This window comes from Esox lucius, chromosome 21 (assembly GCF_011004845.1).
Source record: "Esox lucius isolate fEsoLuc1 chromosome 21, fEsoLuc1.pri, whole genome shotgun sequence".
In the NCBI taxonomy this organism is placed as follows: Eukaryota; Metazoa; Chordata; class Actinopteri; order Esociformes; family Esocidae; genus Esox; species Esox lucius.
This window is the reverse complement of record NC_047589.1, coordinates 16,409,122-16,423,592: the sequence shown is the minus strand read 5'-3', so window position 1 is coordinate 16,423,592 and position 14,471 is coordinate 16,409,122. Positions and strand designations below refer to the sequence as shown.

General features: G+C 36.2%; 1 protein-coding gene across 2 annotated transcripts; it reads left to right on the top strand.

Moving 5' to 3' along the window:
* Nucleotides 1-6,873: 6,873 nt before the first annotated feature.
* On the top strand, nt 6,874-14,462 carry LOC117593602. 2 transcript variants are annotated; one of them, XM_034289225.1, is made up of 7 exons: nt 6,874-8,698; nt 9,336-9,481; nt 11,213-11,522; nt 11,645-11,748; nt 13,439-13,583; nt 13,930-14,004; nt 14,249-14,462. In XM_034289225.1, the coding sequence occupies exons 1-7, from the start codon at nt 8,491-8,493 to the stop codon at nt 14,350-14,352; spliced, it is 1,092 nt and encodes a 363-aa protein (XP_034145116.1). In that variant the 5' UTR covers nt 6,874-8,490; the 3' UTR covers nt 14,353-14,462. The 2 variants fall into 2 exon arrangements, with proteins under 2 accessions (XP_034145116.1, XP_034145115.1); XM_034289224.1 differs by lacking the exon at nt 14,249-14,462 and having other exon boundaries at nt 13,930-14,226.
* Nucleotides 14,463-14,471: the final 9 nt, after the last annotated feature.

The following is a 14,471-nucleotide window of genomic DNA, read 5'->3' as shown; positions in this document are numbered from 1 at the left end:
TTTGGATTTAGCATACTATCATATTTGATATGTAGGTGTGGTGTCTGATGACATTCTTTCCCCAAAATGTTCACACTTAGCAAGCACCACAGGATTTATATTCATTGAATAAATTATATTGAATTATATTGAATGTTTATAATAGGAAACCGAAGTCTACATTAGTTCTTAGGGAAAACAGTCTCAGCTCTTAGTTTATCTACAGTATGTCCTCTCGTGGGGAAAGTCGCGCCAGTCTGTGACCCTACATGGCCTTATACTTAATTGTTTGGGACCAGAAATGTTGCCCTCAAGCAATATTTCGAAAGCACACCCTCGCCATGAATTTCAGTGAATTATAATGTTTATGAGCTGGTGCCCATTGTCTTTGTGGGAAACAAATGCAAAAGTTTTGACACAATGCTCGTAACAAGTTGGATCATACTGTTGTTGTTTTATCTAACCACCAGCTGTCAGGGACATATTACATGGACCAAATAAGTGTTTTGCACTTTTGAGATTAAGGTTTTTCATTTACATAACTTAATATAGTTACACAATGGACTATGTGTGTGAGATCCTCAACCAGAATAAAATGCTTTTTTAGCATTAATATATTGCAATTTTCATTAAACAACAGTTAATTATGGGGAATGACAGAAATGAAATGACAAAAATATTGCAAAAATGTAGCTAAAATATTGCACAGGAAAAAAGTGTTTATGTAAAATAGTAGTGAAAATAACAACAACCATGTTTTTGTTGGGCTATCGACATAGACACTAATCTGGGCTGGATAAGTTTAGAACTGTCAAGCATAGAGAGGATAAACATGTTATTGTGCACCAACAATGTCAAGATTAAACATTTAGAGGTCACCAAGCAAAAAAAAAATATATTGCATGGTAATTACTCGATGCCGATGTGTCGGCATCGAGTAACTGGGGGTTATAATGAGGTCTAGATCAGACTCACAGATATCAGATTTTCACTCAAAGAAAATCTACCTTTCCTGGGACTCACCCAAAAAGGGGCCAAGCTTCACCTTAGGGGTATATTGCATAGCTTACTCAAAAACTAAATCAGGTTGTGTTTTTCTAAAATAGTGGAGGAATTAACTTGAAGCTTCCTTCCATCTTTAAATTGAAAAAAAAATTCTAACTTAATTTGATTTTACAGATGCATCTCAAAAAATATTCTGAATATCATGGAAAGTTACATATTTTTCCGTGATTCAAATAAAAAAATAACACCTTCATATATTCTAGATTCATTATACATAAAGTGAAACATTTCAAGCCTTTTTTGTTTCAATCTTGATGATTACAGCTTACAGCTCATGGAAATAAAAAATACAGTATCTCAAAACAATTAAGAATAAAAAACGTATTATAAAGAAATGTTGATCTGAGAAGAGCTCTAATCATCGAATTAATTCAAAACACCTGCAAATGTTTCCTAAACATGTTAATGTATGCACTCAATACTTGTTTGCATGGAGGCAATCAGCCTGTGGCACTGCTGAGGTGTTATGGAAGTCCAGGTTGGTTTGATAACAGCCTTCAGCTTGTCTGTGTTGTTTGGTCTGGTGTATCTCATTTTCCTCTTGACAATACCCCATATATTCTCAATGGGGATCAGGTGAGGCAAGTTGGCTGGCCAATCAAGCACAGTAATACCATGTCGTTTTGGCACTGTGGGCAGGTGCCAATTCCTGCTGGAAAAGGAAATCAGCTTCTACATAAAGCTTGTCAGCAGATGGACGCATGAAGTGCTTGATAAAACACTTGATAAAACACAGTGGACCAACACCAGCAGATGACATGGCACCCCAAATCAACACTAAGTGTGGAAACTTCGCACTTGACTTCAAGCAACTTGGATTCTGTGCCTCCCCACTCTTACTCCAGAACTTTGACCTCCAAATGAAATGCAAACTTTATTTATTTGTTTTCATCTGAAGAGAGGACTTTGGACCACTGAGCAATGTGAAGCTCCTTGTGAAGCTCCCCTAAGTTCTTGAATTGGCTTTGCTTGACAATCCTCTCAAGGCTGCGGTCATCTCTGTTGCTTGTGCACCTTTTCCTACCACACTTTCCCCTTCCAGTCAACTTTCCATTAATACGATTTGATACAGCACTCTGCGAACAGCCAGCCCTTTCAGCAATGACCTGCTGTGGCTCACCCTCCTCAAGAAGGGTGTCAACGAGTGTCTTCTGGACAACTGTCAAGTCAGCAGTCTTCCCCACGATTGTGGTTGTGCGTATTGAACCAGACTGAGAGAGTGAAGGCTCGGGGAGTTAATAAGCTAATTAGAGCTCTTTATTAGAGCTCTATATTTTATTCTAATATATTGAGAAACTAGATTTCTGATTTTCATGAGCTGTAAGCCGTAAGCCAAGATTGAAACAAAAAAGGCTTGAAATGTTTTACTATATGTGTAATGAATCTAGAATATATGAAGTTGTCACTTTTTGATTTGAATTACAGACAAAAATGAACTTTTCTGCAATGTAATTTTTTTTAGATGACCTGTACATAAACAATAAAAAAACATTTGATCAACTTACCTCAAAATAATTTTTTCAAGTTCAATCAATGAATCAAATGTATTTATAAAGCACTTTTTACATCAGCACTTGTCACAAAGTGCTTTTACAAAATACCCAGCCTTAAACACCAAGGAGCAAACAACAGTAGTGTTGAATTTCAGTAGCTACCCATACGGAAATGTAATATATGACATATATGTCCCTATATCGCTAGTGACACAGTCATATATGCTACATATAAGACAATATATTGCTATCACATATATACATATCTCTAGATATATGTTGATATAGGTTTATAACCTATATACATTTTCCATATTAAATAAGTATATTGATATATATTAATATGATGTATATGATTATTATTTATATGCTATATATAAGACAATATATTGCTATCACATATATATATATATATATACATATCTCTAGATAGATGTTGATAGGTTTATAACATATACTCATTTAATATGGCAAATGTATATATGTTATAAACCTATATCAACATAAATCTAGAGATATGAGTATATATGTGATAGCAATATATTGTCTTATATTTAGCATATAAATAATAATCATATACATCATATTAATATATATCAATATACTTATTTAATATGGACAATTTATAAATTGACACATGCATATGTATATGTTTATTATTTATATAATAATGTATGTTTTGACCATATATGTCACCGATATGTTTAATTTATATATGCAAAACTATTTAAACATACATTTTACATGCCTATGTTTTCCTTATTCCTTGTTTTCCTTTTTTGAACAGTTTGAACTTTTATCAAGTCTACACACTCCTAGTCTACACACTTCAAGGCTACACAATTCATTTCAATTTCTATCCCATTTTCAAATCTTTTATAAATAAAATGTATTATTTATTATTATTTTACCACTTTTTAACTGGCTCATCTAAAAAAAAAAAATGCACAAATTCTATTTGAAAACAAATTTAATTTTTTTCATGAATAGACATACATCAATATATGTAAGAAAGTACATACATGCACTACATATGCAGATGCATACAGATTACAGAATAATATACAGTTTTGTTTGTCTTAAAAAATCCAGGGTCCTTAATTTAAACGCATTTCTCTTAACTTAAGCAGCTATGCAAACCCTGGGTTCTCCACTAGCATTCAAAGAAAACAAACTTTTGGTGCTTTCAACAAAGCTTGTCAGAGCTGCAAAAACTGATGACACTGATGCCAGACCAAAAAAATACCAAAATTAAACGGTTACTTCGTAATAGTTAAGAAAATTCAAAATGTAATCACATCTGTGCTGTTCTAAAGGCATGTACACACATTTGTGTTCAATTGCTAAGGCATGTACAGCAGTTAGGTGAGACAGCACCTTCTCAACTGAATGAAAGTGTAGAGGATTTTGAACACAAGCAGAAAAGCTGTGCTTCCCCTCCTCAAAAAAGCGACCAATAGCATAACAAGTACTGCCGTTTCCTACATCTGTCACCATGAATGTTTTAACTGAGAAGTATGTGTTGTCAGTTTTTAAACGAACTACAGTTGAATTTCTCTTCTTTGAACGGTGGTATGCCTGGGAGTGAACGATCGCACCATTGACAAACACTCGATCATAATATTCTACAACCTGCTTCTCCACCCTATCACCAACACTATGCAAAGCAATGTAGTCATCATGTGCCATCATTTTTTTCTTGGGTGGTCCAAAAGCTGTAATTCCCAAACACCTCACTGCATGCTTTCGCTCTCGTTTTCCACTCAATAACTGCCCAAGAACAGCACTACACTCTGAGGAGGGATTTTTCAGTGTTTGACTGGCATACAGTGGAAGTGCTTTTTTCATCCAGAAAACTTTACATATTTGGATGGGCACAGACTGGGTGCTTTTCACCATTTCGATCAAGTCCATGTTATAGGCCTCAAATTGAAAGGCAGAATGGGCCCATAATGGCCCCCAATTCTGGACACTTCTAGAGAGATGAAGGCAGAGGTGAACATTAAAGCTGACATTGCCTATACCATAAAGGGGCTCCATCTCAGACACAAACTGATGAAGAAGGTCCTGTGCTTCTAAAAGCTGCCGAGATGAAATCGATGTGGTTAGCAGCAAAGCTATGCCACTTGCAAGTTTCAGCCAATGATTAAGGTATCTCTCAGGTAGAATCCCCTTAAGAATGGGGATACTGTAGTAAAGTAGCCACATCAGCCATTCATGGGCTTTCCAGTAACGTCTTTCTTTTATGGATCGAGGTGTTCTGGAGACATTACTTGGGGGCTTTATTTTTAACAGTAGTTTGTCAATTTGTTGTATGGACCTGCCTAAGTACCAAGGAGATTGGTGGTTTTCAGAGTCACACCATAGCGAAGTGATAGATCTTGTAACTCCAAGGAGGACACTGTGCATGTAATCAGGGACACATCCCTCAATTATATCAAATCCAGGTAAAAGGGACAACACCGATGGTCCTTTCACACCTGCTGAAGGTGTGCCCGTCTCAACAGCTCTCATAACTAGCTCCAAAGTCTGACTTGGACATCTAAGTTCTATATTTTCCTCAAATGGGTAAACCCTGGCCTTTCCCCGACCACGTTCGACAACTGTTCCCTTCTGAAGACAAAAAGAACATCCAAACTCCCCATTGAACTGCTTAAAGTTCTGTAGGAGTGGACGGGCAACGGAATCACTTACAAGTATTAAAGCATATACTTTGCTGGTACCATGTACACCATCAGATGTAACCCAATCAAAGCCACGCTCATGTAGATCCGTGCACTCATTCACAAATGGTTCAAGATACATGTTCATTGGGGGCTTTTTAGCTCCAAACCACAATGCTGTTAACATAATATGGTCAGATCTCAGATCGGGAGGTAGTTCATTTAAAGTGCACAACACGGGCCATATGGACTGTGAAGAGGATTTGAATAAAGGTACACCATCACAACTAAAGGTGATTGAAAAATTGGGGCAATCATTTAAAGTTGTGAAGATTTGCAAGGTCTTTTTATAGAGCACACCATCACATACATCACCCAAGTGTCCATTTACGTCATCCTTGTTATTGACGGTCAACTGCAAAAACTTGTGTTGTTCAATAATATTTCGTAGTTGTGCTTCTAGAGGGAGAACAATAAAAAAGTTGCCCGATTTCACGTGCTCCTTTGCATCAACTTGTTTGCCGCAAATTCTGCAACCTACTTTTTCATCTTTTGTTTCCATTAAGACCATACAATCTGAACAGAAATGCTTGATAATAATATAGTCCCTATAATCAGTCATGTTTTTGTAGAAGTGATGTTTAGTAGCTGACACTGAGTGTTTACCGGTGATAGCATTTATGACTTGAAGCATGTCTTCTAGTGCTTCATCGGTCAAACCATGTTTTAATTTTAGAGCTAGGAGGAGCAACTCATGCTCTTTTCTTTTTTGTTCATGTAGTGCTTTCTCACTGTATTCGGACACTGTCCATAAAGGAGATACATGGCTTTCATTGCTGGGCGTTTTCTCCATAATTTCATTCTCTGTAGTGCCATGTTGAATGTCATCATTGCCCTCACTTGATTCTTCTTGGTAGTCAGCCGTTTTCTGTTTCTCATGAAAGAGTACCTATACAAAAGGAATTTATTTAAAAACATCAGTTAAAACCTGAAAGCATAACAGAAAATGGAATGTTTGTATGGCACCGTATCCTTACCTGCACATTGACTTCCACTTTATTGTGTAGGATGCTTGAACCATGAGGTGTAGTTGAATCCTTTGCAACTTCTTGCTGAAAGTTAAAGTCAACAATTTAACAAATCAATTCTCAAACAAAATACAAGAAGCCCTACACATAAGGCAGGGCTCCATTTTAGGAGCACAAGCAGAACATTTATGGCCACACCTTAAATCAACCTGCAACACAGTTTTTCATATTAAAAAAATTAAAGACATTACAATGTGCAGTTTTATATGAAGTTCCCAGGGCTCCAGACAAACACTAACAACTCAGTTTTACAGAAAGCATTTGGTAGCACTGGGGGCTGACGCTAAAGTACTGTGCTTGAGTTGTAGATACAATTAACTTTATCATCATTCATAATGTCTTAATATTAATTCAAATCAAAACGATTAAAAATTGTAATTAGGGAGTGGAAATAACTAATAACCGCTCCTCTGTAGCCAGTGTTACAACAGTAATTTACTGTGTTTTTATTTTTAAATAAGTGAGTTTTCCTACATCTTGAAACTTTTCGTTTTATAAATAGGAACTATCTTTAAAGGATGAACAAATAATGTTTTGGTCATACATTTAAATATGGTAATATTAAAGTTTTGAAGTGCTGGAAAATATGTCTAGTACTTGTAAGTGTTTGACTATTTCTTTTTTTGCGTCATGCCTAACACTTCTTAGCTGTTATATTATCACTGTAAAAAACCACGACTGCTTTATTAATCAAACTCAAATATTTTTTGTGTAATTAAGCCTAACCCAAAAGCATTAGGTTGTGCCCCACTCTCCCCCTACAGCCAACAGTAGGAAGCACTTAATCCAGGATTAAGCTCATCGGACATAATTTGTTTGGACATTGTGTTCATTGTTGTTCCTCACCTGACTGGATGTCTGTACAGGGCTGATGGTCAAAACTGGATTCTGGTCTTCTGAAGTCTGATTCTGCTGTGTTGCAATATGATACATATTTTGTTTTATTGAAAATGTATTGCAATGTTTTAGGGGGATAAATAATCATTTTAATAATCATTTTCAAGCAATACTTTGTAACACTTATGACTAAGAACAGATGTATAACCTACAACACATTAGAGAGTAATTTGTAATAAAATTATTCATACCTGCAAAGTATCGCTCATGTGCTTGATACGCATGTCAAAAAAAGCTGGGTCTTGCTAAAAGGCAAATAAAAATAACATGGTAACTAAAGTAATACCCAAGACATACAACGGAAATTATTTACCATAAATTCCAAAGAGAAAAAACTAAATTTTGACAACCATGGAGTGATTGAAGTTTAAATGTTAAAAAGCTTATTGTGGCAATAGGGAATTCAACTGATGATTTTTTTTAAAGACAAAATAGTCTGGCTTTTAGTAATGCTAATTTAGAATAAAACTCTTTTGTAATCTAATCCTGCAGCCCTGAGTTTGTTCAACTACCATCAAGGTACAGGCCCGTGGTCTTTAATCCTTACCTGTAACATATCAACGACAGCATTTTGAGGTCCACGGACTCCAACATGGTGGGTTCGTCTGCAAAGCATAAATCAAGAGTTATATAACAAAAATGTTTGTAATAATTGACACTAAAATAAAAAAAAAATCGAAAACTAATACAATTAAATTAACTTAAATTAATAAGGGGTGATTTTCCCAAATTCCTGATCTGATGACATCGACCATGCAATTAGCATACAGAGGAAAAAAACGTAGCTTTAGCCTAACACTGTTCAAATTACTCAAACTGATGGTGTTAATATTACTTTGCAATATGATTCCATCTCAAAAATTCTGTAGATTTCAAATTAACATTTTTTTTGGCTATTGCCATTTGCCACAGACCCATCAAGTCCTTCTGCTATCCGCATTGAGTAATAATATTGATACAATTTAACATTACATACCTTCTCCAGCGATGCTGTGTTGTTCGTGGAATGTCTTTGTTCTCCAAGAGATACTTCTTGTACTTCATCTCATATCACGTAGCAAAAGGTGAACGGGCGCGAACCGACATATATGATCTTTGGAAACTCAAAATGTTCAAATTCATCGAGCAATCAGGACAGAACAACTAGCGCTGAAGCATTGCGAGAATCAAAGTACCGCGATTGCAGACTGAATCTCGTGATACTTTAGACTGTAGCCTATCTTTAGGCGCGCCAAAATTCAAACAGTCAAAAGACCGCCAAATACCGGTACGCTCATTCAGTATAGATAGACCAACGGATCAAGAATGTTCGCCCTTGTTGAGTGGAAAGATGAGACTGAAAAGGAAAGCTGGAGCATTGTTCCAACGTCACATATAAAAAATTTCACTTGTAATGATTTTTTAGACGGACTTGATGAAAGTTCTGTTCATATAATTGAGTGGAGAGGTGGACTGAAAAAAAAACCTAAAGGCGGATGGCCTTTGTACGAGGCAACGGTGCACAAAGTTGCAGGTAAGTTAATTTCTGACCTTTTATTATAATTCACACATTTTTATTGCACAGATAATACATAATTTAAATAATGGCTGAACTGCATGATCTATTTATAAGCTACTGATCAGATCGAACTTCGAAGCTAGTACATATAATTGAGCAGATATTCACCGTGTTTAACTGTAGGTTTTTTATTAGTAATATATTTTTTTTACTACGACATGTAACGTTACTATTAATACTGCTTGTGTGCGTTGCATTTTAATGTTCATTTTTAAGAGCTAACTACCAGTAGGCCCAGAATATTACAGTGCATCATTTGAATATCTTTGTTTGTTATGTGAGAAATATATTTCAAAAAAAATACGATTTCAGCTGTCAGACACATTTAGTGAAAAAAATAAAATAAAAAGAGTCTAGAACGAACACAATAAAAATCAAGTTAAAAATATTTCAAATGTATGCCAGTAAACTTGCAGGATATTAAATCCTTGTCAGAATATGTGCTAATATATTGAACACTGTATCCCATTATGACATCAATACTTATTGTGGGTGCATATATGTGGTCAGGCTATGTTGTTATAGCCTCATTGTTGTTAGTTGTCTCTTTTGTTTTAGATTCTACAATTTGTATTCCCTTTTTCCCCCACAGAGAGACAGTCCACCCTAGAAAAACTACAACACGAGAGGACACAACACCAGTCCAGTTCAAAACCTCTTACCAAACGAAAATGCAAGACAAATCCTAAGTTTGTTGAAGAGGAGACCAGTGATCATGGACCATCTAGCCCTAAAAAGGTAACAATATATATATATTTACTGAGACCCAAAACTCGCATCTGCATTGCGAAAGAAATGGCTATAATATAGTTTTTGCTTAAGAATAAAATTAAACAAAATCATTATTATTCATAACTTTGCAAATAAATGACTACATTTAAATAGTAATTTGAATTAAATACTTAAAATGAATCATCCAAAATTAGGAGTACCTAATAATAAAAAAAAATTCACTAGATCTTGACAGGATCCTTTTTTTAAGTTATTATTTTTTATTTTTCACCATTTCTGAACAAGCTTATATTAGCAGGGTTTATGCGGAGTCATAAAAAGTCATTAAATGTCTTAAATTTACTACTAAGAATTTTACGCCATAAAAAGTCATAAAAACGTCCAGATTTTCCATAAAAGGTCATAAATTTCATTCAGCCACGTCTTAAATTGATATGCTCGTTCATTCATTGGTTCTGCCATTGCCATGCACTGGCGGAATAATGTTAAATGCACAGGTTAAATGCGCCAAAAGCGGAACGCTCATTTGAAACGGGCAGCCAAACGGCAGCCAAGCCCCAAATACATCAACCGGAAGTTGAAGCCGGCCCAGTGCCGCCATCTTGTAGCAGAACTTCACCTGCGTTAGTATTCCCATTGACTCCCATTCATTTTGGCGTCACTTTGACAGCGAATAACTTTACATCTGAGGCGTTTAAAGACTCCAATTGTCCATTATTTATTTCTAAAGAAACACGACAATGTATAAAAGGCGCATTACCTATGTTACATTATGACCCCGTAGAAACCGTTTTTGTAAAGATAGGCTAACTATTGCGTCATAACCACGTGACTCTCAGTCGCACAGTAGAGAGATTACCGTAGAGACAGGAGGAGAAGGACACAGGCATTACAAAATAATTAATCAAAATACTTATTCCTGCTCACTCATGCCAAATAACTTACTTATATTGACTGTCTTCTATACTCTTTGCTCACGCTCGCCGTATCTGCAAGATTTACGTTAGTCTTGGCAGTTGGCCTGCACCGCTACTAGAATATTTACATCTGTCTGTCAGGATGCTCACGTCATCAAGCTTAGTTTGAGTCTGCGCGTCAGGAATGAAAGTGCAAAGCAAATCGCTAAAAGTGTGCTTCACTTGTCTCAATTGAGATCCAATGAGAAGACTCTGTCCACTTCTATATACTGTCAATGACGGCAGCGCAGCGCGAGCTCACTACAACCAATGCGTTTACTCTGTGAATTGTTCACCTGTTTGGCAAGTGTTTGTCATGATATGTTCTGACAATAAAGAGTAACTGTAGTTATCCTGGAAATTTTGGACAATCTCGATGGCCGGACATGTCCGGGAAAAATAGGATGGTAACCCCTAATACTCAGATTTCTCCACAGAATAAGAACCAGTTAGCTTAGCTTCCAAAAAAAGATAGCTGACACTATTTGTACATTCTGTGAGTGTGATCGCATCCTCTATGGGCGTGTTGAAAATTGAAAGAATAAAACGAATTAAAAAAGTAGATTTGTTTTTCCAGACAAAAAAATACATAAATCTCTCATCTCAGGGGGATATGAGGGGGAAAGCAGGGTAATTTGAAAATGCTACAGGTTTTCTACTGATACAAAGCTTATTGCTAAATCCTGAAGTATCCCTTTAAGAGAGAGTTTGATATCATAAAAAAAATTCAGCTCTTTGTTTTTAATGTTTTGTACTAATATTTTTGTCATGTTTTATTTAGCGGCAAACTGATGGAAATTTGGACAGGGAGATTTTGGAAAAAATTAAATTACACCATGGACCTCGATTATCTTCTGCCACAAATTCAGTTGCTTCACCTACCTCACCATCTTCTGCCTTGCCGCATTCTCCACCACCGGTTTCTAACTGTCCACCAGCATCACCCTCAGCTCCACCTGCCTCATCATCACCTGGTTCACTTTCACTTACCTCACCTTCTCCTGATCCTCGATCCATCGTTGCACAATTAAAGGCAGAGAATGAAGCCCTCAAAATTGAATTAGAAAACATTAAAACAAATGTTGTCAGTCGTAAGTGTTAAGAAAACTCCAAATATTTTATAAAGTGGTTGATTATAAATATTATCATTTAGAAACCCATACAAGTTTGCCCTACTGAAAATCAAATTTTTCTTTACTGTTTTGCTTCCTAGAAATGCCAAAACTTCTTATGACGATGGGCAAGCTGGAAAAATGGCTTGACGAGAAAGAGCAGACCCCACAGGAACTGCTATCACCTTCCAGCATACAGGAAACTGTGAGTATGCTGTTTTCCAAACCACTACTGTAGTAACAGCTATAACAGCAAGGTACGACAGTAAAGACTTATGAAGGGGGAGGAGAATTGATACGTGCGTCACGTTTAGGCAAGAAAAAACTTCCGCATAGGATACACCTGTGTATCCTCTAGGGGTGGAACGGAACACAGAAGACACGGTTCGGTTCGTACCTCGGTTTAGACTTCATGGTTCGGTACGATTTCGGTACAATGGAAGGAAAAGCAAAACAAAAATGCAGAAGGTATTTTTATCAATTTCTTAAGCCTTGTACTAAAAAAAAAGTTTTATTAATAAGGGCATAGAACCAGTTTATTTTTAGTGCACTGACAATAGTTTTATATAATTAGTTTATTGATTAAATTAATTAACAAAAAGACCTTGCAATATGTTTGGTAATATTACCTTAATGAATTAAAAATGTATTTGCTATATTTCAGATCAATATATTTGTTTTCCTTAATTCCAATTAACTCTAACTTTATTTTCATCTGAATTATAGGCTAATTGATTTCTGTATAAAATATTACTAACATTAAAAACAAGTGTTTGTAACTGTAGTTATCACTCCCTCTCTCTCTCTCTCACTCACTCTCTCACACACACACACACACACACACACACACAGTTTGATCGCGCGCGCACACGCACTCCAGCTGAAAATAGAGCGTCAAATTCGACGCTAGTCCAATGCGAATTGGACACGCGTATAAAGCACAGGTATAAAGCCAACGTTCGAAGCGAACACAGGTTCAGAGCGGTTCAGAGCGTGCTTCTCATTTCTTATTTGTGCATCCTCGTTTCCTTTCCTAGCTTCCTTTCCTTGCGTCTCAGCTCCACCCCCTGTAGGATGCGAGGAAAGGCTGCAAGGAAAAGACGCGAGGACAGAGGAAAACTTTTTATACATTAGAATACTTGATCACTCGAGTGTCACTTCATAGCGTCATGTTCAGCGGTCAAAGGATCTGCCCTTATGTTGTTGAAGTTTCGTTATTTAAGAAATTAATCATAAATAATAATACAGCAAGATACCATGTTGAAAAATGTGAGATGTGTGGTTTATATAAATTGCAAAGGTAGAGTATAAATAAAAATTATTGTAATTGATGTGAAGAGGGAGGAGAATTTATATGTGCGTCACGTTTAGGCAATAAAAAGCTTCCGCATAGGATACACCTGTGTTTCCTCGCTTATGACTCCTCAGAAAGCCTCCTCACTCCTCGATCCTTGACTCTTCGCAGTGCAATTAGAGAACTGAGATGTCCTTCAATATGGCTGAGCTCGATCGGTTTTCTGGTCATAGGATGGAGGACAGAGGAGCGAGAAGGGATATTGAGAAGCACCCTAGGTGTCACATTCTGATCTGTCGTGTTTGCACCTGTTCTCATTATCCTTGAATAGTTTACCTTCTTCCACCTGTGTTCAGTTAATTATCATCACCTGTTTTCAGTTCATCAGTGTTTGTATTTAGTTCCTTGAGTTCAGTCAGTCTTTATTCGTTCTTGTTGTTTATTGGTGTGTTATCCTTTTGCATCTTTTATGTAACATTGTGAGTAAATGTTTATATTGGAGTTCTTTGACTCACTCTTCTTTAATCTAAACCACACTGTGACACAATGTTTTATTTTGTAATATAACTAATATTAATGCATGTTTGTCCTCTCCCCACAGCTTGAAATTCACCCGGGCTCAGGAGTTTATGTTCCCAAAAACGTGTTGTGGTCAGCTAGCCATGCAAACACCCCCACTACTATGGCACGGATGCTCTTACTGGGAGTGTTTGATATCGAAACCCTTTTAAAGAGCAATCTTAGAGGTACGTAATTGGTCATACCATGTGCAAGTGTCTGTAGCCTATAATTAACTTTTTTTGGTAATTATGTAGATTAAACATCATATCTGAAGTCTTTGGGTAAGGGGTCAAAGTCAACAAATAAAACTGCTCCATTATAGTAATTCTTGCATATTTATAGATATGTATACTCATTCACATTTACATTGAAATATGAAGCTTTATAAATAATTTGAGTTGGTCTATTTACATTATCCCCATTTTACTAAAGCAGAATGAATAATGTAATGTACTGTATGGTTGAGTAGTTAGATAGGAGTGGAGTTAATTCTGATTTCGTTCTAATCTCTATTATGTTGCTCTTTCTTAGGTGGCAAGTCCAAAAATGTGAGCCCTGGGGAAACCAAAGAGCCATTGGACAGGATAAAGATTGATGCAATAATGAGTATGTATATTACTTGGTTAATTGGGCCTGAATTGTGTAAAACCAAATGTGACCGTCAAACCATCAGAATTGATCAGTTTCAGTGTGATGACACTTGCACTGGGTTCTCAATAATTCTTAAATTTCAGTAACACAAGTTTATCTACCAACAATTTAAGTTAATTTAGTGTTTTAGGTTATTATAATTTGGCTGTTCTTAGATAAATGTTATAAAACTAAATGCTTTTCTTTGTCTTTTATACAGATGCAGTGATCCAGAAGTTTCCTGGAACCACCGGGGGCCAACTAGGAGTGGCTATTAATCAAAAGGTGACTGAACTGCGAAAGTCCCAAAAGACTTGCACTTAAATGAACTGGCTGTATTGTACCTGTTGGTGGATTTTCCTGTTCTTGTTTTTGTTGTATTTGTATAATAAAGTTGCGTGTTTAGTAGTTTTCTAATTTTGCCAAGCTTAATTTCTTAAACT